The 25,551-nt window shown below is 40.2% G+C and overlaps 2 protein-coding genes and 1 pseudogene across 6 annotated transcripts in view; all 3 read left to right on the top strand.

Moving 5' to 3' along the window:
- The window catches only part of LOC115578573 (homeodomain-interacting protein kinase 2-like), a 20,409-nt pseudogene extending 14,584 nt beyond the window's left edge, over positions 1-5,825 (top strand).
- The window catches only part of LOC115579563 (homeodomain-interacting protein kinase 1-like), a 13,309-nt gene extending 5,986 nt beyond the window's left edge, over positions 1-7,323 (top strand). The window contains exons 14-17 of one of the 5 annotated variants that reach the window (XM_030413125.1): positions 5,886-5,920; positions 6,145-6,274; positions 6,825-6,995; positions 7,094-7,323. The gene's annotated coding sequence lies outside the window, so the exon portion shown is untranslated. Of the gene's footprint in view, positions 1-5,885; positions 5,921-6,049; positions 6,275-6,824; positions 6,996-7,093 lie in introns of all 5 variants that reach the window. The other 4 variants (XM_030413124.1, XM_030413122.1, XM_030413127.1 and 1 more) reach the window with 4 other exon arrangements.
- Positions 7,324-9,427: 2,104 nt separating this feature from the next.
- On the top strand, positions 9,428-24,310 carry LOC115579560 (homeodomain-interacting protein kinase 1-like). The gene is made up of 16 exons (XM_030413116.1): positions 9,428-9,481; positions 11,152-11,362; positions 11,609-11,794; positions 11,892-12,073; positions 12,191-12,314; positions 12,781-12,891; positions 13,028-13,108; positions 13,191-13,339; positions 13,466-13,696; positions 13,839-14,003; positions 14,385-14,549; positions 22,212-22,376; positions 22,758-22,922; positions 23,056-23,280; positions 23,833-24,003; positions 24,104-24,310. Exons 2-15 carry the CDS (start codon positions 11,168-11,170, stop codon positions 23,993-23,995), a joined length of 2,307 nt encoding a protein of 768 aa, XP_030268976.1. The 5' UTR covers positions 9,428-9,481; positions 11,152-11,167; the 3' UTR covers positions 23,996-24,003; positions 24,104-24,310.
- Positions 24,311-25,551: the final 1,241 nt, after the last annotated feature.

Genomic DNA, 25,551 nt, shown 5'->3' with positions numbered 1-25,551 from the left:
ATTTTTTCATCATTTTCTGGTTTTCATCTTTTTTTTCTTTAACTGGTGGAAACGGGCTTCCAAAGGATGTGGCAGGGGCGTCCAAAAGCCTCTCTCCCTCTTTCTCTCTGGTTTATAATTTATTTATTGATCTCTGCCTCTAACGTTCATTACTTTAGACCCTCACAACCTGAAGATTATAACTGGAGCTCTTGTACAAACACCTGCAGGACACACAACAGTCCCACAGTTTATATCTATCAATTCAAATGAACTTTATTGGCATGAATGAAGTTACACTATGGACATTTAATGACATTATTGAATGACGACATTTTATACAAGAAAACTAAATACATTGATTTGTTGCACAGAACCTGCATGATCACGCACACGCACGTAGGCACGCGCGTCACTGAAGGCCATGGAAACAGAACGTTGACCAAAGCTATAAAAGCTGCAGACCTCATTTATTTCTCATTCGCGCATTAAACTTTGACAAGTTGACCTACCGCGGATTTGTTGTTGGAAAGTTGCAATCTGGGAAACCTGATCGACTGGAAAACTTCTACTTAACCAAACCATTTGGATTTACCTGTTGACCTGAAGACTTCAGCACAGAGAAACCTTTTTTTGGATTATACCTGTTCACCTGAAGTCTTCATCTCTGACGAGCCTTTTTTGGATTAAACCGGATCACCTGTAAGGCTTCATCTCAGACAAACATTGGATTATACCTTATCACCTGTAAGATTCTTTGCAAACAAACCTTCTGGATTACTTTTCTAGGACAACTACTGCCAGAAGAAGACCATCTTTAACTTCTGGAGAAGTGGCCTCCAGTTGACCCCCTGGGGCGAGGCACCTGCTGTCCTGAGTCTCTGCAGGTAGGACATCTTTTATTATCACACCAAATGTGTTAATTCATCTCCTTAATCGTGTAAAAGTTGGTTTCGTTTGACAATGTGAATACACTCTTGGTAAATTGTTGAATTTAAAGATTTGAAATTTATAGCATTTTAGCTAGCCTTTCATGAACGGTCAGTTTTGGGTGATACTCGATGTTTTTTCTCTGTGTAAAATGATTTTTAGAGTTTAAGAATCTGCTGAAAGTCCCGCGACAGATGAGAAATGTGTTCACGGTTGTTTGGTGATTTTTAAACACTGTTATTTTTGTTTGAGGGATTAAATGTTTAGATAATTATGGTCGAACATTTAGGGGAAAAGATGGCAACTGGGCCTTTTTTTGAAAAAACAACAGTTTTGTCTCGTGCACCATGGAGACGATGGAACGTTAGGAGATGAGAACGTGCAGGTGTAAACACACCAGGCCGTCTCTCTGTGTACAGCTGAGATAGCTGATGTAATTGTTGAAACTGAACTTAAAGTGTAACCGATATGTAGTTGGAGAGAATTCAAGTTAACAGTTTTATCTATATAATATATATATTTATATATGAAGGCCTTTTCACTGCTGTGTTCAGTCAGCGCTCAGAACTTGTACTTGACGTGCCGGTATTGAAAAGTTTGGGCAGAGATGACAGTCATGTCCTGCCTCCATACCACCGTCTCCTCCATGAGGCATGACTAGCGACTGATAAACAACATATTGGCTTTTTTAGTTTTCCGCTCTGAGAAAAACAGATTATTGTGTGCTTACTGTGGAGAAGTCCTGTTGTAAACTGCCTGCTTTTTAATCAACGTACGCACAGTTTAGCGTGTTCTGTGCACAACAATATGTATTTGGCGGATATGCAGTAGCTAAATAAGTAGGACAATGGGCAAATGGTTTCAGACATGGTTGTGTTCTTGGAGGATAGGCCTACTTACTTTACATGAGAGATTGTCATAGAAAATTAGTCAACTGGTACTCAAATTTGTGACACTGCATCATATTTTATGATTTAATATACACTGTGGAAAGGCCCCTTTCCAGTTGTAAAAATGAATAAATCCTGGAGATAAGTTGTTTGTTAATTTGACCTTTAAATGCATCAATGAATACCCTAATCAGACTCATCTCTGTCTCTCCAATAGTTTTAATTTTATTGTCGAAGCCTCTTGTAATATTTCTGTTTAGTTCTTTTTCCCATTTCCCTTTAACATATTCGGTATTGTTCCCTTTCTGCCTCTGAAGACCCTGGTGTAGTTTAGACATTGTTTTTTGTGTTATAGGCTTCAATTAGGACATTAATCACTGCATTACCCTCCTCAGAGAATTCTGGTTTTATCAGTTTTTCATATAAATCACTTATCTGTGGATACCTGTAGAAATCATTAATATTTAGTGGAAATTCCCCTGATTTTGCTCAGACCTCAGATGATCAGTTGATCACTGAAATGTGGAATATGACATAAATACATGATTGTCCTTGTAAAGACCTGAAACGTCAGTTTAACATGTTTTGTGTCATGTAATCGTTGACAGGAAAGAAACCATAGGATGGTAGCAAAAAGAAATATACTCAATGTCTGAAACGTTGTTATGATTCTTCACAGGGAATGAAAGTCACATCTTCCTTGTCTTGTTTTCACCTGTTTTGTTTCAGTATTCTGAGAGACAATATGGGATCGCGCGTATCCAACGAGTCCACCTCATCTTCCGAGATGAACCCCGTCCAGCTCCCCAGCGTATATGACGTCCAGAAAGTTCTGGGAGAGGGCTGCTTCGGACAGGTGTTGAAATGTTGGAAAAAGGACATCAAGCAGACTGTGGCTGTGAAGATTCCTAAATTCTTTGACGAAGACACCGTCAATGAGGTGAGAGGTGTTGATTTTGATGTTGTAAAAGATATTGTATAGTCAGAGGTGCAGTAACTGACTCATGCAAACAAGCAATTCCTTTTGATTTAAGCTACTTTAAGCCATCTACAAACGTCACTATAAAAAGATATAGTGATTATCTGTACACTAAGTTTTAAGCACCACATTATAAAGACTTCACGCGTTAACACATTAACTGACTGTAAAAAAAAAAATCATATCAAACTTGCCGTGTCTCCAGGTTTCCATGCTGAGACGGTTCAAGCTCCTCAAACTCGACCGACACAACATCGTCGAGTTCATCGATTGCTTTCAAACCAAACATGGAAAGGCAATCGTGTTGGAGATGTTGGATATCAGCCTGGGCGACTACCTTGAAATGACAAGTTTTGCGCCTATGCTTCTGAGTGACATCAGCAGCATCATCCAGCAGGTACAGACACCATCAGCACCATCAGATAGAAAGCAAAGCACTGAGCACTCTGTCACTTTTAGGCTTCGGTACATTTTACTGACCTTGTACTTACAGATGGGGACAGCATTTGAGGCACTGAAGGGGATTGGGGTGATCCATGGTGACGTGCACCTCTTCAACATCATGATGGAGAATCACCAAACACGACCCTTCAGAGTCAAGCTCATTGACTTCGGTGGTGCCATTTCCACATCAGAAGCCACCCAGGGCAAGCTCCTGCAACCGCTGCTTTTAGGTAGGCTTCATTATTTTTATTACTACACTGGACTGAGTTAGCAGTTTACAATTTACCACTGTTTCCCAAGTCTGAAGTGTAAACATCCTGTGTAATATTTGTTCTCCACATTCAGGTCTCCAGAAATCATACTGGGCTGTCCATTTTCTGAGGCCATTGACATGTGGTCCCTGGGCTGTCTGATGTTCATAATGATCTGCGGCAAACAACCGTTCAGTGGATGCTGTGGATATGACATAGTAAGTCACATTTGTCACCAGTTTGTCAGTTACTCATACTTGTGTGTCTTCACTCGTCCTTGTGGTTTTGCTCTAATTGATGCTCCATGTACAATAATGAGTAATCTAAAGTGGGAATCGAAAGGAAATTTAAAAATAGAAATGAGAAACCATCCTGGTGTTTTGTTCAAACAGATGAAAAAATGCTCTAAATTTACTCTGAGTGTGACAGAAAGAAGTAATCTTACATTTACTGGTTCAAAGAACTTTGTACCTTAGCTACGATGGGAGGTGTTAGCATTAGCATGTTGTCAAAGGATGACCTGCCCTACTTTGCCTCTGATTGGCCAATCTTACTCCTCGTGCTTCAACCGACCAGACCGACGAGAACTGGCCTGTCTGATACGGCGATGCATTACTTTGCCCTCCTGAGAACAATACTTCCTCTTACGTTTTGATGTAATGCTGTGTTTAATCTCCAGCTGCGGAGCATCATTAATCTACTAGGTCAGCCAGAAGACCTTGTTCTCAGTACTGGTCTAAGGACAAAGAAGTACTTTAACTGGACTGAGTCAAACAGCTGGGAGCTCAAGGTACCACAGTGAATCTACTCTGACCTTTTATCTTTTATCAGATTTTTTTCTTGTTAACATTTCCCTACATTTAACAGTCTATCATTCCGATTGATTCTGAGGAACATTGATACAAATTCTTTGAACCTTCTTTCAGACATCTTTTGAGTATTTCAGATGTCACCTCAGCAGTGTCAACAAGGACCACAATCTCCAGTCTCTAGACGATCTCAAAGAAGTAAGTGTGAAGCAACTTTGATTGTCACTATGATCGATTGTCTTTTCTCGATGGTAGATTTGACCGTTTTTATCTCAACTAGATTCGTCTAGAGGAAAATAATGACGCTGAGGCCGCAGAGCGAGAGCAGTGCATCGAGCTCCTGAAGGCAATGCTGAAGACGGATGAGGATGAGAGGATCACTCCCCGTGAAGTCCTCCTTCATCCATTCTTCACCAAAGACTACCCAAAGTGAGTGTGTATGTGACGTGAGTCCTATAGGTGGTGCTTTGTTAGTTAGTGATGATTCATCATTTGATCAGTGTCCTGTCGTGTTTCCGGGATATGAGTGTAATAGCAACTGTGTGTTTTGAAGTAATGGGGCTTTGGCAGCCGCATCCTCTTTAGTCCGATGGAAGCCAATGGAAGATCTGGCGAGTGCACTCGGTGAGCCTGCTACCACTCCTCTGATGGATGACGAAAGCGCTGTCATCCAACCAGACAGCTGTACGCCATCTCCAGAAATTCCACCAGCAGGTGTGATCCAAGTTCAGCCAGCGACGGCTGAGAACACACTGTCGCTGGAGGGTCAGGGGAGCAAAGTCAGGTGAGATGTCTTCCTCTGGTCGCAACACCCATTTCTCGGATGAAAAAACTGTTTAGATCTCCAGAAATAATAGCAGAGACGTGATTTTTGAAGATGTCATGATAATAACAAGATAATTGTGTGTGTGTTTTCATGATCAGTGGCAGGACTTACATTGTCAAGTTCTCAGGAAGTTCGGCCTTCACTTCTGTGTTCTCGAATGAGGACTGCACTCCATCTCCCACATTTCTACTCTCAGGTGTGATCCTGGTTCGGCCTGCGATAGCCCAGCGCACGCTGATGGAAGATCAGGAGAGTGCAGTCAGGTGAGATGATAAAATAGTATCAGAACCTGTTTTCTTTGTTTTTCACTCACTTCCACATCAAATCAAGACTTACTACAAGAGGTTTTGGTCCACAGGAGCCTCAGAAACAACAAAAATGAAAAGTTCCTTGTTGCAGCTTCACCATGTGATGACAATAACAGGAATGACAGTCTAAGTAACATTTTTGTGGTGTTTTCAGTTTTCAGTCTGGCCTGAATGAAACGTCATGGTCCTCAGTGACCAACACTGAAAGTAGCATGGAGTCCTCCGTATGTGAGGACTCGGGCTCATGTGGTACGCAACAGATACCTCAACTTGCGTCTGAACTGTCGTGCATTTTGGAGTATGGCTGAGGTCTTCAATGTCCTTTGACTTTCAGAAAACATGGGGGCAGGGGCAGAGAAGAAGCCTCAGAAGAAGAAGAATTGCTTGCAACGTGTCTTCTCCTGGATGAGGAAGACCTTCAGGTCATGTGTGTACCTCTGTTGATGCTCGGCCTGTGACAGCTAAGAACATGCTGCCGCTGGAAGGTCAGGGGGGCAAAATCAGGTGAGATGTCTTTCTCCAGCCGCGACACCAATTTCTCAGATCAGACAGTAGTTCAGCTCACCAGAAATAATAGCAGATACATGGTTCAAGACAGTGACAGAATAATTTGGTGTGTGTTTTCATGTTCAGTGGCAGTACTTACATTGTCAAGTCCTCAGGAAGTTCAGTCTTCACTTCCTTGAGTGAGTACTGTGACTGTGAGCCTGCTGCCCCTCCTCTGACAGATGATGACGTCATTAACATCCAACCAGGCGACTGCACTCCACCTAGCACATTTCTGTTATCAGGTGCGATCCTGGTTGAGCCCGCAACAGCCCAGCGCACGCTGCTGGAAGATCAGGAAAGTGCAGTCAGGTGAGATGATGAAAAATAGTATCAAAACCTGTTGCCTTTGACTTTCACTCACTAGATGTTGATCTAGCTTTTGAAAAAATCGGAGTTCAGGATCATTACAGAGGACCAGTTGTGCATTTTATTCGATTTATTTTATTGGCGCAAAACAACTTCCCCACTGTGAACAATAACACTGAGGTACAATGGTTCCTGCTACAGGATCTTTAACGGGGCAATATTTTTAATCAGAAGAGAAAGATCTTCACTTCACAAATTTTTTTCATGCTTACAAACTTAATAAACAGTCTCTCTTTGTTTTCATGACTGAATAAACAAGGTGATCTTAAAGGACAACACAATGTCATACTGTTTTACTTTGTTTAGACCAGCTTTCTAGCCTTAAACAGCTGAATTGCGCATATTTATAAAAGTTGTCATGCTCAAATTAATGTCTTTTGATCCAATATTAGTATTCAGATATAGTTTATTGCAGATGTACAAAGAGGTATCTTACTTTAAATGTGTTTTAAAAGTTTCAGATGATAGATCTGTGTTTTGTTTGTTGGTGTAGCAGCGTCAGTGGTGGCATCCACCTCACGGGCAGCTGTGATGGAGGCCTGGACCTGTCAGAGAGCTGTGGAGGAGCCACGTCCCCCGCAGACAGTCCCGGTCCTGTCACAGCACACATCAGCGGACAGCCGTGGTGCAGCTGCCGCACACACAGACTCCAGTGACCGTGCATGTGAGTGACATGTATCACCTGCCACAGGAGTACATTGTAAGCCCGCCTCCTGACTGCATGATCTTGAAACAGCAGTCACATCTCTGTCCTCTCTGCAGGACTCACACATAGTCCAGCCAATCAGAGGATGTGGAGCATCACCTGGTGATGGAGCAGCTTGATCCTCCACCAAGTCCACTCAGCGCAGAGCATCAGCTGCCCTCCTCTCCTCACTGTGGACTTCTGTGATGTCATGCAGATGGATCAATGGATGTGTAGATAGATGTACAGATATATGTTTATATAAATGTATAGTAGATGTCTAGATAGATTTTAAGATAGATGTATGAATGATGTGTGTATATATATATATATATGTATGGATTGATGTATAGATATTTGTATGGATTGATGTTTAGGTCTATGCATAGATATGTGTATAGATTGATGTATAGATATGTGTATATATACATAGATGTATAGATATATATGTGTAGATGTGTAGATATATGTACAGATAGATGTTTACATAAATGTATAGATAGATATCTAGAGAGATGTAGAGATATATGTTCAGATGTATGTATAGATGTCTAGATAGATTTTAAGTTAGATGTATGAATTGATGTGTATAATGTATGAATTGATGTGTATATGTGTGTATGGATTGATTAGATATGTGTGTATTTATATACATAGATGTATAGATGTATGTGTAGATTGATGTATAGATAGATAGATGTATAGATATATTTACAGATATATGTATGGATTGATGCTTGCATAGATGTATAGATAGATGTAGAGATATATGTATCGACAGATAAGATTTTATTACAGTAAACCTTTTAAACTGTATTTTATCAGCTCAATATGATTCATTTTCTGTGATTACATTCTAAATACACCAAAACCCTTCTTGCATCACACTGACTTTTTTTTTTTTTTTTCAAAATTCATATTTTTTCACAGTAGAGTTTAATTAATTGATAACTACAGGATACATAAAGCTGTGTTTAACATACTTGCTGTAATAAATTACTTGATACATGAGACAGAGACAAGAGCCAAAGCCCAGTACACATTAAGTATCAGAAACCACAGCAGGCTTTTAAGACAGTAACTGCAGTGGTACATAAGTGGGAAATGTTCCTTATACAGGGGAAACAAAAACAACGACAACAACACAAACAAACAATACATCAGGATGCTACTTCTAGCAAATATGGATAGGGTGTGGTAGCCACAACTCCACAAAAAAGCTGTTTTTGAGGTGTTAGTGCTTCGTCTACACTCATTTGTATTTCTGGGCATCCTGACACGCTGGGATGTGTTGTTGACTCCTGCTGTCCTCAATTTGAATGAAAGCATTAAAGTGAAAAGTTTTTAATTGTCTTAACCAATAATACCTGTCTCGGCAGGTAGTCCAGTCATTTATTTTAGAGAAATGGAGAAAATATTATGTATGTTGTATGTGTATTTATATGGTAATATGTATTATATAATACAGTCTGAGTATGTGTATGTATTTAGATAGATAGATAGATAGATAGATAGATTTAGACTTTTAATTTTACAATGTGACTTTTTATTTAATAATTCAAGTTATTTTTCTAAAGTCTAATTCTTTATCTCTCAAATATTTTTTCATAATTTTCTGGTTTTCATCTTTTTTTTTTCTTTAACTGGTGGAAACGGCCTTCCATAGGATGTGGCAGGGGTGTCCAAAAGCCTCTCTCCCTCTTTCTCTCTGGTTTATAATTTATTTATTGATCTCTGCCTCTATAACGTTCATGATTTTAGACCCTCACAACCTGAAGATTATAACTGGAGCTCTTGTACAAACACCTGCAGGACACACAACAGTCCCACAGTTTATATCAATCAATTCAAATAAACTTTATTGGCATGAATAAAGTTACACGATGGACACATTTAAATGACATTATTGAATGACGACATTTTACAAGAAAACTAAATACATTGATTTGTTGCACAGAACCTGCATGATCATGCACGCACGCACGTAGGCACGCGCGTCACTGAAGGCCATGGAAACAGAACGTTGACCAAAGCTATAAAAGCTGCAGGCCTCATTTATTTCTCATTCGCGCATTAAACTTTGACAAGTTGACCTACCGCGGATTTGTTGTTGGAAAGTTGCAATCTGGGAAACCTGATCGACTGGAAAACTTCTACTAACCAAACCATTTGGATTTAACCTGTTCACCTGAAGACTTCAGCACAGAGAAACCTTTTTTGGATTATACCTGTTCACCTGAAGTCTTCATCTCTGACGATTTTTCGGATTAAACCTGATCACCTGTAAGGCTTCATCTCAGACAATTGGATTATACCTTATCACCTGTAAGATTCTTTGCAAACAAACCTTCTGGATTACTTTGTTCTAGGACAACTACCGCCAGAAGAAGACCATCTTAACTTCTGGAGAAGTGGCCTCCAGTTGACCCCTGGGGCGAGACACCTGCTGTCCTGAGTCTCTGCAGGTAGGACATCTTTTATTATCACACCAAATGTATTAATTCATCTTCTTAATCGTGTAAAAGTTGGTTTCGGTTGACAATGTGAATACACTCTTGGTAAATTGTTGAATTTAAAGATTTGAAATTTATAGCATTTTAGCTAGCCTTTCATGAACGGTCAGTTTTGGGTGACACTCTCGATTTTTTCGTGTGTAAAATGATTTTTAGAGTTTAAGAAATGCTGCTGAAAGTCCCGCGACAGATGAGAATGTGTTCACGGTTGTTTGTGTATGATTTTTAAATACTGTTTATTTTTGTTGAGGGATTAAATGTTTAGATAATTAGATCGAACATTACGTTAGGGGAAAAGATGGCGACCGGGCCTTTTTTTGAAAAAAAACACAGTTTTGGTCTCGTGGCACCATGGAGACGATGGAACGTTAGGAGATGAGAACGTGCAGGTGTAAACACACCAGGCCGTCTCTCTGTGTACAGCTGAGATAGCTGATGTAATTGTTAAAACTGAACTTAAAGTGTCACCGATATGTAGTTGGAGAGAATTCAAGTTAACAATTTTATCTATATAATATATATATTTATATATGAAGCCTTTTCACTGCTGTGTTCAGTCAGCGCTCAGAACGTGTCCGTCTGGTATTGAAAAGTTTGGGCAGAGATGACAGTCATTGTCCTGCCTCCATACCACCGTCTCCTCCATGAGGCATGACTGGCGACTGATAAACAACTATTGGCTTCTTTAGTTTTCCTCTCTTGAGAAAAACAGATTATTGTGTGCTTACTGGTGGTGAAGTCCTGTTGTAAACTGCCTGCTTTTTAGTCAAGGTACGCACAGTTTAGCGTGTTCTGTGCACAACAATATGTATTTGGCGGATATGCAGTATATAAGTAGGACAATGGGCAAATGGTTTTCATACATGGTTGTTCCTTGGAGGATAGGCCTACTTACTTTACATGAGAGATTGTTATAAAAAAATTAGTCAACTGGTACTCAAATTTGTGGACACTGCATCATATTTTATGATTTAATATACACTGTGGGAAAGGCCCCTTTCCAGTTGTAAAAATGAATAAATCCTTGAGATAAGTTGTTTGTTAATTTGACCTTTAAATGCATCAATGAATAACCCTAATCAGACTCATCTCTGTCTCTCCAGTAGTTTTAATTTTATTGTCGAAGCCTCTTGTAATATTTCTGTTTAGTTCTTTTTCCCATGTCCCTTTAACATATTCGGTATTGTTCCCTTTCCTGCCTCTGAAGACCCTGGTGTAGTTTAGACATTGTTTTTTGTGTTATAGACTTCAATTAGGACATTAATCACTTGCATTACCCTCCTCAGAGAATTCTGGTTTTATCAGTTTTTCATATAAATCGCTCATCTTTGGATACCTGTAGAAATCATTAATATTTAGTGGAAATTCCTCTGATTTTGCTTCAACCTCAGATGATCAGATGATCACTGAAATGTGGAATATGACATAAATACATGATTGTCCTTGTAAAGACCTGAAACAGCAGTTTAACATGTTTTGTGTCATGTAATCGTTGACAGGAAAGAAACCATAGGATGGTAGCCAAAAGAAATATACTCAAATGTCTGAAACGTTGTTATGATTCTTCACAGGGAATGAAAGTCCACATCTTCCTTGTCTTGTTTTCATCTGTTTTGTTTCAGTATTCTGAGAGACAATATGGGATCGCGCGTATCCAACGAGTCGACCTCATCTTCCGAGATGAACCCCGTCCAGCTCCCCAGCGTATATGACGTCCAGAAAGTTCTGGGAGAGGGCTGCTTCGGACAGGTGTTGAAATGTTGGAAAAAGGACATCAAGCAGACTGTGGCTGTGAAGATTCCTAAATTCTTTGACGAAGACACCGTCAATGAGGTGAGAGGTGTTGATTTTGATGTTGTAAAAGATATTGTATAGTCAGAGGTGCAGTAACTGACTCATGCAAACAAGCAATTCCTTTTGATTTAAGCTACTTTAAGCCATCTACAAACGTCACTATAAAAAGATATAGTGATTATCTGTACACTAAGTTTTAAGCACCACATTATAAAGACTTCACGCGTTAACACATTAACTGACTGTAAAAAAAAAAATCATATCAAACTTGCCGTGTGTCTCCAGGTTTCCATGCTGAGACGGTTCAAGCTCCTCGACCGACACAACATCGTCGAGTTCATCGATTGCTTTCAAACCAAACATGGAAAGGCAATCGTGTTGGAGATGTTGGATATCAGCCTGGGCGACTACCTTGAAATGACAAGTTTTGCGCCTATGCTTCTGAGTGACATCAGCAGCATCATCCAGCAGGTACAGACACCATCAGCACCATCAGATAGAAAGCAAAGCACTGAGCACTCTGTCACTTTTAGGCTTCGGTACATTCTTACTGACCTTGTACTTACAGATGGGGACAGCATTTGAGGCACTGAAGGGGATTGGGGTGATCCATGGTGACGTGCACCTCTTCAACATCATGATGGAGAATCACCAAACACGACCCTTCAGAGTCAAGCTCATTGACTTCGGTGGTGCCATTTCCACATCAGAAGCCACCCAGGGCAAGCTCCTGCAACCGCTTGCTTTTAGGTAGGCTTCATTATTTTTATTACTACACTGGACTGAGTTAGCAGTTTACAATTTACCACTCGTTTCCCAAGTCTGAAAGTGTAAACATCCTGTGTAATATTTGTTCTCCACATTCAGGTCTCCAGAAATCATACTGGGCTGTCCATTTTCTGAGGCCATTGACATGTGGTCCCTGGGCTGTCTGATGTTCATAATGATCTGCGGCAAACAACTGTTCAGTGGATGCTGTGGATATGACATAGTAAGTCACATTTGTCACCCGTTTGTCAGTTACTCATACTTGTGTGTCTTCACTCGTGCTTGTGGTTTTGCTCTAATTGATGCTCCATGTACAATAATGAGTAATCTAAAGCTGGGAATCGAAAGGAAATTTAAAAAATAGAAAATGAGAAACCATCCTGGTGTTTTGTTCAAACAGATGAAAAAATGCTCTAAATTTACTCTGAGTGTGACAGAAAGAAGTAATCTTACATTTACTGGTTCAAAGAACTTTGTACCTTAGCTACGATGGGAGGTGTTAGCATTAGCATGTTGTCAAAGGATGACCTGCCCTACTTTGCCTCTGATTGGCCAATCTTACCCCTCGTGCTTCAACCGACCAGACCGACGAGAACTGGCCTGTCTGATACGGCGATGCATTACTTTGCCCTCCTGAGAACAATACTTCCTCTTACACGTTTTGATGTAATGCTGTGTTTAATCTCCAGCTGCGGAGCATCATTAATCTACTAGGTCAGCCAGAAGACCTTGTTCTCAGTACTGGTCTAAGGACAAAGAAGTACTTTAACTGGACTGAGTCAAACAGCTGGGAGCTCAAGGTACCACAGTGAACCTTCTCTGACCTTTTATCTTTTATCAGATTTTTTTCTTGTTAACATTTCCCTACATTTAACAGTCTATCATTCCGATTGATTCTGAGGAACATTGATACAAATTCTTTGAACCTTCTTTCAGACATCTTTTGAGTATTTCAGATGTCACCTCAGCAGTGTCAACAAGGACCACAATCTCCAGTCTCTAGACGATCTCAAAGAAGTAAGTGTGAAGTAACTTTGATCGTCACTATGATCGATTGTCTTTTCTCGATGGTAGATTTGACCGTTGTTATCTCAACTAGATTCGTCTAGAGGAAAATAATGACGCTGAGGCCGCAGAGCGAGAGCAGTGCATCGAGCTCCTGAAGGCAATGCTGAAGACGGATGAGGATGAGAGGATCACTCCCCGTGAAGTCCTCCTTCATCCATTCTTCACCAAAGACTACCCAAAGTGAGTGTGTATGTGACGTGAGTCCTATAGGTAGGTGCTTTGTTAGTTAGTGATGATTTATCATTTGATCAGTGTCCTGTCGTGTTTCCGGGATATGAGTGTAATAGCAACTGTGTCGTTTTGAAGTAATGGGGCTTTGGCAGCCGCATCCCCTTTGGTCCGATGGAAGCCAATGGAAGATCTGGCGAGTGCACTCGGTGAGCCTGCTACCACTCCTCTGATGGATGACGAAAGCGCTGTCATCCAACCAGACAGCTGTACGCCATCTCCAGAAATTCCACCAGCAGGTGTGATCCAAGTTCAGCCAGCGACGGCTGAGAACACGCTGCTGCTGGAAGGTCAGGGGAGCAAAGTCAGGTGAGATGTCTTCCTCTGGTCATGACACCCATTTTTCAGATGAAAAAAAACAGTTCAGATCGCCAGAAATAATAGCAGAGACATGATTCTTGAAGATGTCATGACAGTAACAGGATAATTGTGTGTGTGTTTTCATGTTCAGTGGCAGGACTTACATTGTCAAGTTCTCAGGAAGTTCGGCCTTCACTTCCGTGTTCTCGAATGAGGACTGCACTCCATCTCCCACATTTCTACTTTCAGGTGTGATCCTGGTTCGGCCTGCGATAGCCCAGCGCACGCTGATGGAAGATCAGGAGAGTGCAGTCAGGTGAGATGATGAAAAATAGTATCAGAACCTGTTTTCTTTGTTTTTCACTCACTTCCACATCAAATCAAGACTTACTACAAGAGGTTTTGGTCCACAGGAGCCTCAGAAACAACAAAAATGAAAAGTTCCTTGTTGCAGCTTCACCATGTGATGACAATAACAGGAATGACAGTCTAAGTAACATTTTTGTGGTGTTTTCAGTTTTCAGTCTGGCCTGAATGAAACGTCATGGTCCTCAGTGACCAACACTGAAAGTAGCATGGAGTCCTCCGTATGTGAGGACTCGGGCTCATGTGGTACGCAACAGATACCTCAACTTGCATCTGAACTGTTGTGCATTTTGGAGTATGGCTGAGGTCTTCAATGTCCTTTGACTTTCAGAAAACATGGGGGCAGAGAAGAAGCCTCAGAAGAAGAAGAATTGCTTGCAACGTGTCTTCTCCTGGATGAGGAAGACCTTCAGGTCATGTGTGTACCTCTGTTGATGCTTCGGCCTGTGACAGCTAAGAACATGCTGCCGCTGGAAGGTCAGGGGGGCAAAATCAGGTGAGATGTCTTTCTCCAGCCGCGACACCAATTTCTCAGATCAGACAGTAGTTCAGCTCACCAGAAATAATAGCAGATACATGGTTCAAGACAGTGACAGAATAATTTGGTGTGTGTGTGTTTTCATGTTCAGTGGCAGTACTTACATTGTCAAGTCCTCAGGAAGTTCAGTCTTCACTTCCTTGAGTGAGTACTGTGACTGTGAGCCTGCTGCCCCTCCTCTGACAGATGATGACGTCATTAACATCCAACCAGGCGACTGCACTCCACCTAGCACATTTCTGTTATCAGGTGCGATCCTGGTTGAGCCCGCAACAGCCCAGCGCACGCTGCTGGAAGATCAGGAAAGTGCAGTCAGGTGAGATGATGAAAAATAGTATCAAAACCTGTTGCCTTTGACTTTCACTCACTAGATGTTGATCTAGCTTTTGAAAAAATCGGAGTTCAGGATCATTACAGAGGACCAGTTGTGCATTTTATTCGATTTCATTTTATTGGCGCAAAACAACTTCCCCACTGTGAACAATAACACTGAGGTACAATGGTTCCTGCTACAGGATCTTTAACGGGGCAATATTTTTAATCAGAAGAGAAAGATCTTCACTTCACAAATTTTTTTCATGCTTACAAACTTAATAAACAGTCTCTCTTTGTTTTCATGACTGAATAAACAAGGTGATCTTAAAGGACAACACAATGTCATACTGTTTTACTTTGTTTAGACCAGCTTTCTAGCCTTAAACAGCTGAATTGCGCATATTTATAAAAGTTGTCATGCTCAAATTAATGTCTTTTGATCCAATATTAGTATTCAGATATAGTTTATTGCAGATGTACAAAGAGGTATCTTACTTTAAATGTGTTTTAAAAGTTTCAGATGATAGATCTGTGTTTTTGTTTGTTGGTGTAGCAGCGTCAGTGGTGGCATCCACCTCACGGGCAGCTGTGATGGAGGCCTGGACCTGTCAGAGAGCTGTGGAGGAGCCACGTCCCCCGCAGACAGTCCCGGTCCTGTCACAGCACACATCAGCGGACAGCCGTGGTGCAGCTGCCGCACACACAGACTCCAGTGACCGTGCATGTGAGTGACATGTATCACCTGCCACAGGAGTACATTGTAAGCCCCGCCTCCTGACTGCATGATCTTGAAACAGCAGTCACATCTCTGTCCTCCTCTGCAGGACTCACACATAGTCCAGCCAATCAGAGGATGTGGAGCATCACCTGGTGATGGAGCAGCTTGATCCTCCACCAAGTCCACTCAGCGCAGAGCATCAGCTGCCCTCCTCTCCTCACTGTGGACTTCTGTGATGTCATGCAGATGGATCAATGGATGTGTAGATAGATGTACAGATATATGTTTATATAAATGTATAGATGTATGTATAGATAGATGTCTAGATAGATTTTAAGATAGATGTATGAATTGATGTGTGTATATATATATATATATATATATATATATATATGTATGGATTGATGTATAGATATTTGTATGGATTGATGTTTAGGTCTATGCATAGATATGTGTATAGATTGATGTATAGATATGTGTATATATACATAGATGTATAGATATATGTGTAGATGTGTAGATATATGTACAGATAGATGTTTACATAAATGTATAGATAGATATCTAGAGAGATGTAGAGATATATGTTCAGATGTATGTATAGATGTCTAGATAGATTTTAAGTTAGATGTATGAATTGATGTGTATAATGTATGAATTGATGTGTATATGTGTGTATGGATTGATGTTTAGATATGTGTGTATATATATACATAGATGTATGTGTAGATTGATGTATAGATAGATAGATGTGTAGATTGATGTGTAGATAGATGTATAGATATATTTACAGATATATGTATGGATTGATGCTTGCATAGATGTAGAGATAGATGTAGAGATATATGTATCGACAGATAAGATTTTATTACAGTAAACCTTTTAAACTGTATTTTATCAGCTCAATATGATTCATTTTCTGTGATTACATTCTAAATACACCAAAACCCTTCTTGCATCACACTGACTTTTTTTTTTTTTTTCAAAATTCATATTTTTTCACAGTAGAGTTTAATTAATTGATAACTACAGGATACATAAAGCTGTGTTTAACATACTTGCTGTAATAAATTACTTGATACATGAGACAGAGACAAGAGCCAAAGCCCAGTACACATTAAGTATCAGAAACCACAGCAGGCTTTTAAGACAGTAACTGCAGTGGTACATAAGTGGGAAATGTTCCTTATACAGGGGAAACAAAAACAACGACAACAACACAAACAAACAATACATCAGGATGCTACTTCTAGCAAATATGGATAGGGTGTGGTAGCCACAACTCCACAAAAAAGCTGTTTTTGAGGTGTTAGTGCTTCGTCTACACTCATTTGTATTTCTGGGCATCCTGACACGCTGGGATGTGTTGTTGACTCCTGCTGTCCTCAATTTGAATGAAAGCATTAAAGTGAAAAGTTTTTAATTGTCTTAACCAATAATACCTGTCTCGGCAGGTAGTCCAGTCATTTATTTTAGAGAAATGGAGAAAATATTATGTATGTTGTATGTGTATTTATATGGTAATATGTATTATATAATACAGTCTGTGTATGTGTATGTATTTAGATAGATAGATAGATAGATAGATAGATAGATTTAGACTTTTAATTTTACAATGTGACTTTTTATTTAATAATTCAAGTTATTTTTCTAAAGTCTAATTCTTTATCTCTCAAATATTTTTTCATAATTTTCTGGTTTTCATCTTTTTTTTTCTTTAACTGGTGGAAACGGCCTTCCATAGGATGTGGCAGGGGTGTCCAAAAGCCTCTCTCCCTCTTTCTCTCTGGTTTATAATTTATTTATTGATCTCTGCCTCTATAACGTTCATGATTTTAGACCCTCACAACCTGAAGATTATAACTGGAGCTCTTGTACAAACACCTGCAGGACACACAACAGTCCAACAGTTTATATCAATCAATTCAAATAAACTTTATTGGCATGAATAAAGTTACACGATGGACACATTTAAATGACATGTTATTGAATGACGACATTTTACACAAGAAAACTAAATACATTGATTTGTTGCACAGAACCTGCATGATCACGCACACGCACGTAGGCACGCGCGTCACTGAAGGCCATGGAAACAGAACGTTGACCAAAGCTATAAAAGCTGCAGGCCTCATTTATTTCTCATTCGCGCATTAAACTTTGACAAGTTGACCTACCGCGGATTTGTTGTTGGAAAGTTGCAATCTGGGAAACCTGATCGACTGGAAAACTTCTACTCAACCAAACCATTTGGATTTAACCTGTTCACCTGAAGACTTCAGCACAGAGAAACCTTTTTTGGATTATACCTGTTCACCTGAAGTCTTCATCTCTGACGAATCTTATTCGGATTAAACCTGATCACCTGTAAGGCTTCATCTCAGACAAACAATTGGATTATACCTTATCACCTGTAAGATTCTTTGCAAACAAACCTTCTGGATTACTTTGTTCTAGGACAACTACCGCCAGAAGAAGACCATCTTGAACTTCTGGAGAAGTGGCCTCCAGTTGACCCCCTGGGGCGAGACACCTGCTGTCCTGAGTCTCTGCAGGTAGGACATCTTTTATTATCACACCAAATGTATTAATTCATCTTCTTAATCGTGTAAAAGTTGGTTTCGGTTTACAATGTGAATACACTCTTGGTAAATTGTTGAATTTAAAGATTTGAAATTTATAGCATTTTAGCTAGCCTTTCATGAACGGTCAGTTTTGGGTGACACTCCACGATTTTTCGGTGTAAAATGATTTTTAGAGTTTAAGAATGTGCTGAAAGTCCCGCGACACATTAAGGAATGTGTTCACGGTTGTTTAGTGATTTTTAAATACTGTTTATTTTTGTTTGAGGGATTAAATGTTTAGAAAATTATGATCGAACATTTAACGTTAGGGGAAAAGATGGCGACCGGGCCTTTTTTTGAAAAAACAACAGTTTTGTCTCGTGCACCATGGAGACGATGGAACGTTAGGAGATGAGAACGTGCAGGTGTAAACACACCAGGCCGTCTCTCTGTGTACAGCTGAGATAGCTGATGTAATTGTTAAAACTGAACTTAAAGTGTCACCGATATGTAGTTGGAGAGAATTCAAGTTAACAGTTTTATCTATATAATATATATATTTATATATGAAGGCCTTTTCACTGCTGTGTTCAGTCAGCGCTCAGAACGTGTCGTGCTGGTATTGAAAAGTTTGGGCAGAGATGACAGTCATGTCCTGCCTCCATACCACCGTCTCCTCCATGAGGCATGACTGGCGACTGATAAACAACATATTGGCTTCTTTAGTTTTCCTCTCTTGAGAAAAACAGATTATTGTGTGCTTACTGTGGTGAAGTCCTGTTGTAAACTGCCTGCTTTTTAGTCAAGGTACGCACAGTTTAGCGTGTTCTGTGCACAACAATATGTATTTGGCGGATATGCAGTATATAAGTAGGACAATGGGCAAATGGTTTCATACATGGTTGTGTTCTTGGAGGATAGGCCTACTTACTTTACATGAGAGATTGTTATAAAAAATTAGTCAACTGGTACTCAAATTTGTGACACTGCATCATATTTTATGATTTAATATACACTGTGGAAAGGCCCCTTTCCAGTTGTAAAAATGAATAAATCCTTGAGATAAGTTGTTTGTTAATTTGACCTTTAAATGCATCAATGAATACCCTAATCAGACTCATCTCTGTCTCTCCAGTAGTTTTAATTTTATTGTCGAAGCCTCTTGTAATATTTCTGTTTAGTTCTTTTTCCCATTTCCCTTTAACATATTCGGTATTGTTCCCTTTCTGCCTCTGAAGACCCTGGTGTAGTTTAGACATTGTTTTTTGTGTTATAGACTTCAATTAGGACATTAATCACTGCATTACCCTCCTCAGAGAATTCTGGTTTTATCAGTTTTTCATATAAATCGCTCATCTTTGGATACCTGTAGAAATCATTAATATTTAGTGGAAATTCCTCTGATTTTGCTTCAACCTCAGATGATCAGATGATCACTGAAATGTGGAATATGACATAAATACATGATTGTCCTTGTAAAGACCTGAAACAGCAGTTTAACATGTTTTGTGTCATGTAATCGTTGACAGGAAAGAAACCATAGGATGGTAGCCAAAAGAAATATACTCAATGTCTGAAACGTTGTTATGATTCTTCACAGGGAATGAAAGTCACATCTTCCTTGTCTTGTTTTCATCTGTTTTGTTTCAGTATTCTGAGAGACAATATGGGATCGCGCGTATCCAACGAGTCGACCTCATCTTCCGAGATGAACCCCGTCCAGCTCCCCAGCGTATATGACGTCCAGAAAGTTCTGGGAGAGGGCTGCTTCGGACAGGTGTTGAAATGTTGGAAAAAGGACATCAAGCAGACTGTGGCTGTGAAGATTCCTAAATTCTTTGACGAAGACACCGTCAATGAGGTGAGAGGTGTTGATTTTGATGTTGTAAAAGATATTGTATAGTCAGAGGTGCAGTAATGAATTGAAATGACAAGTTTTGCGCCTATGCTTCTGAGTGACATCAGCAGCATCATCCAGCAGGTACAGACACCATCAGCACCATCAGATGGAAAACAAAGCACTGAGCACTCTGTCACTTTTAGGCTTCGGTACATTCTTACTGACCTTGTACTTACAGATGGGGACAGCATTTGAGGCACTGAAGGGGATTGGGGTGATCCATGGTGACGTGCACCTCTTCAACATCATGATGGAGAATCACCAAACACGACCCTTCAGAGTCAAGCTCATTGACTTCGGTGGTGCCATTTCCACATCAGAAGCCACCCAGGGCAAGCTCCTGCAACCGCTTGCTTTTAGGTAGGCTTCATTATTTATATTACTACACTGGACTGAGTTAGCAGTTTACAATTTACCACTGGTTTCCCAAGTCTGAAAGTGTAAACATCCTGTGTAATATTTGTTCTCCACATTCAGGTCTCCAGAAATCATACTGGGCTGTCCATTTTCTGAGGCCATTGACATGTGGTCCCTGGGCTGTCTGATGTTCATAATGATCTGCGGCAAACAACTGTTCAGTGGATGCTGTGGATATGACATAGTAAGTCACATTTGTCACCCGTTTGTCAGTTACTCATACTTGTGTGTCTTCACTCGTGCTTGTGGTTTTGCTCTAATTGATGCTCCATGTACAATAATGAGTAATCTAAAGCTGGGAATCGAAAGGAAATTTAAAAAATAGAAAATGAGAAACCATCCTGGTGTTTTGTTCAAACAGATGAAAAAATGCTCTAAATTTACTCTGAGTGTGACAGAAAGAAGTAATCTTACATTTACTGGTTCAAAGAACTTTGTACCTTAGCTACGATGGGAGGTGTTAGCATTAGCATGTTGTCAAAGGATGACCTGCCCTACTTTGCCTCTGATTGGCCAATCTTACCCCTCGTGCTTCAACCGACCAGACCGACGAGAACTGGCCTGTCTGATACGGCGATGCATTACTTTGCCCTCCTGAGAACAATACTTCCTCTTACACGTTTTGATGTAATGCTGTGTTTAATCTCCAGCTGCGGAGCATCATTAATCTACTAGGTCAGCCAGAAGACCTTGTTCTCAGTACTGGTCTAAGGACAAAGAAGTACTTTAACTGGACTGAGTCAAACAGCTGGGAGCTCAAGGTACCACAGTGAACCTTCTCTGACCTTTTATCTTTTATCAGATTTTTTTCTTGTTAACATTTCCCTACATTTAACAGTCTATCATTCCGATTGATTCTGAGGAACATTGATACAAATTCTTTGAACCTTCTTTCAGACATCTTTTGAGTATTTCAGATGTCACCTCAGCAGTGTCAACAAGGACCACAATCTCCAGTCTCTAGACGATCTCAAAGAAGTAAGTGTGAAGTAACTTTGATCGTCACTATGATCGATTGTCTTTTCTCGATGGTAGATTTGACCGTTGTTATCTCAACTAGATTCGTCTAGAGGAAAATAATGACGCTGAGGCCGCAGAGCGAGAGCAGTGCATCGAGCTCCTGAAGGCAATGCTGAAGACGGATGAGGATGAGAGGATCACTCCCCGTGAAGTCCTCCTTCATCCATTCTTCACCAAAGACTACCCAAAGTGAGTGTGTATGTGACGTGAGTCCTATAGGTGGTGCTTTGTTAGTTAGTGATGATTTATCATTTGATCAGTGTCCTGTCGTGTTTCCGGGATATGAGTGTAATAGCAACTGTGTCGTTTTGAAGTAATGGGGCTTTGGCAGCCGCATCCCCTTTGGTCCGATGGAAGCCAATGGAAGATCTGGCGAGTGCACTCGGTGAGCCTGCTACCACTCCTCTGATGGATGACGAAAGCGCTGTCATCCAACCAGACAGCTGTACGCCATCTCCAGAAATTCCACCAGCAGGTGTGATCCAAGTTCAGCCAGCGACGGCTGAGAACACGCTGCTGCTGGAAGGTCAGGGGAGCAAAGTCAGGTGAGATGTCTTCCTCTGGTCATGACACCCATTTTTCAGATGAAAAAAACAGTTCAGATCGGCAGAAATAATAGCAGAGACATGATTCTTGAAGATGTCATGACAGTAACAGGATAATTGTGTGTGTGTTTTCATGTTCAGTGGCAGGACTTACATTGTCAAGTTCTCAGGAAGTTCGGCCTTCACTTCCGTGTTCTCGAATGAGGACTGCACTCCATCTCCCACATTTCTACTTTCAGGTGTGATCCTGGTTCGGCCTGCGATAGCCCAGCGCACGCTGATGGAAGATCAGGAGAGTGCAGTCAGGTGAGATGATGAAAAATAGTATCAGAACCTGTTTTCTTTGTTTTTCACTCACTTCCACATCAAATCAAGACTTACTACAAGAGGTTTTGGTCCACAGGAGCCTCAGAAACAACAAAAATGAAAAGTTCCTTGTTGCAGCTTCACCATGTGATGACAATAACAGGAATGACAGTCTAAGTAACATTTTTGTGGTGTTTTCAGTTTTCAGTCTGGCCTGAATGAAACGTCATGGTCCTCAGTGACCAACACTGAAAGTAGCATGGAGTCCTCCGTATGTGAGGACTCGGGCTCATGTGGTACGCAACAGATACCTCAACTTGCATCTGAACTGTTGTGCATTTTGGAGTATGGCTGAGGTCTTCAATGTCCTTTGACTTTCAGAAAACATGGGGGCAGAGAAGAAGCCTCAGAAGAAGAAGAATTGCTTGCAACGTGTCTTCTCCTGGATGAGGAAGACCTTCAGGTCATGTGTGTACCTCTGTTGATGCTTCGGCCTGTGACAGCTAAGAACATGCTGCCGCTGGAAGGTCAGGGGGGCAAAATCAGGTGAGATGTCTTTCTCCAGCCGCGACACCAATTTCTCAGATCAGACAGTAGTTCAGCTCACCAGAAATAATAGCAGATACATGGTTCAAGACAGTGACAGAATAATTTGGTGTGTGTGTGTTTTCATGTTCAGTGGCAGTACTTACATTGTCAAGTCCTCAGGAAGTTCAGTCTTCACTTCCTTGAGTGAGTACTGTGACTGTGAGCCTGCTGCCCCTCCTCTGACAGATGATGACGTCATTAACATCCAACCAGGCGACTGCACTCCACCTAGCACATTTCTGTTATCAGGTGCGATCCTGGTTGAGCCCGCAACAGCCCAGCGCACGCTGCTGGAAGATCAGGAAAGTGCAGTCAGGTGAGATGATGAAAAATAGTATCAAAACCTGTTGCCTTTGACTTTCACTCACTAGATGTTGATCTAGCTTTTGAAAAAATCGGAGTTCAGGATCATTACAGAGGACCAGTTGTGCATTTTATTCGATTTATTTTTATTGGCGTAAAACAACTTCCCCACTGTGAACAATAACACTGAGGTACAATGGTTCCTGCTACAGGATCTTTAACGGGGCAATATTTTTAATCAGAAGAGAAAGATCTTCACTTCACAAATTTTTTTCATGCTTACAAACTTAATAAACAGTCTCTCTTTGTTTTCATGACTGAATAAACAAGGTGATCTTAAAGGACAACACAATGTCATACTGTTTTACTTTGTTTAGACCAGCTTTCTAGCCTTAAACAGCTGAATTGCGCATATTTATAAAAGTTGTCATGCTCAAATTAATGTCTTTTGATCCAATATTAGTATTCAGATATAGTTTATTGCAGATGTACAAAGAGGTATCTTACTTTAAATGTGTTTTAAAAGTTTCAGATGATAGATCTGTGTTTTTGTTTGTTGGTGTAGCAGCGTCAGTGGTGGCATCCACCTCACGGGCAGCTGTGATGGAGGCCTGGACCTGTCAGAGAGCTGTGGAGGAGCCACGTCCCCCGCAGACAGTCCCGGTCCTGTCACAGCACACATCAGCGGACAGCCGTGGTGCAGCTGCCGCACACACAGACTCCAGTGACCGTGCATGTGAGTGACATGTATCACCTGCCACAGGAGTACATTGTAAGCCCCGCCTCCTGACTGCATGATCTTGAAACAGCAGTCACATCTCTGTCCTCCTCTGCAGGACTCACACATAGTCCAGCCAATCAGAGGATGTGGAGCATCACCTGGTGATGGAGCAGCTTGATCCTCCACCAAGTCCACTCAGCGCAGAGCATCAGCTGCCCTCCTCTCCTCACTGTGGACTTCTGTGATGTCATGCAGATGGATCAATGGATGTGTAGATAGATGTACAGATATATGTTTATATAAATGTATAGATGTATGTATAGATAGATGTCTAGATAGATTTTAAGATAGATGTATGAATTGATGTGTGTATATATATATATATATATATATATATATATATATGTATGGATTGATGTATAGATATTTGTATGGATTGATGTTTAGGTCTATGCATAGATATGTGTATAGATTGATGTATAGATATGTGTATATATACATAGATGTATAGATATATGTGTAGATGTGTAGATATATGTACAGATAGATGTTTACATAAATGTATAGATAGATATCTAGAGAGATGTAGAGATATATGTTCAGATGTATGTATAGATGTCTAGATAGATTTTAAGTTAGATGTATGAATTGATGTGTATAATGTATGAATTGATGTGTATATGTGTGTATGGATTGATGTTTAGATATGTGTGTATATATATACATAGATGTATAGATGTATGTGTAGATTGATGTATAGATAGATAGATGTGTAGATTGATGTGTAGATAGATGTATAGATATATTTACAGATATATGTATGGATTGATGCTTGCATAGATGTAGAGATAGATGTAGAGATATATGTATCGACAGATAAGATTTTATTACAGTAAACCTTTTAAACTGTATTTTATCAGCTCAATATGATTCATTTTCTGTGATTACATTCTAAATACACCAAAACCCTTCTTGCATCACACTGACTTTTTTTTTTTTTTTTCAAAATTCATATTTTTTCACAGTAGAGTTGAATTAATTGATAACTACAGGATACATAAAGCTGTGTTTAACATACTTGCTGTAATTAATAACTTGATACATGAGACAGAGACAAGAGCCAAAGCCCAGTACACATTAAGTATCAGAAACCACAGCAGGCTTTTAAGACAGTAACTGCAGTGGTACATAAGTGGGAAATGTTCCTTATACAGGGGAAACAAAAACAACGACAACAACACAAACAAACAATACATCAGGGTGCTACTTCTAGCAAATATGGATAGGGTGTGGTAGCCACAACTCCACAAAAAAGCTGTTTTTGAGGTGTTAGTGCTTCGTCTACACTCATTTGTATTTCTGGGCATCCTGACACGCTGGGATGTGTTGTTGACTCCTGCTGTCCTCAATTTGAATGAAAGCATTAAAGTGAAAAGTTTTTAATTGTCTTAACCAATAATACCTGTCTCGGCAGGTAGTCCAGTCATTTATTTTAGAGAAATGGAGAAAATATTATGTATGTTGTATGTGTATTTATATGGTAATATGTATTATATAATACAG

This window comes from Sparus aurata, chromosome 3 (genome assembly GCF_900880675.1).
Source record: "Sparus aurata chromosome 3, fSpaAur1.1, whole genome shotgun sequence".
Lineage (NCBI taxonomy): Eukaryota > Metazoa > Chordata > Actinopteri > Spariformes > Sparidae > Sparus > Sparus aurata.
Note: the sequence above shows the minus strand (reverse complement) of the source record. Positions and strands in the feature narration are given on the sequence as shown.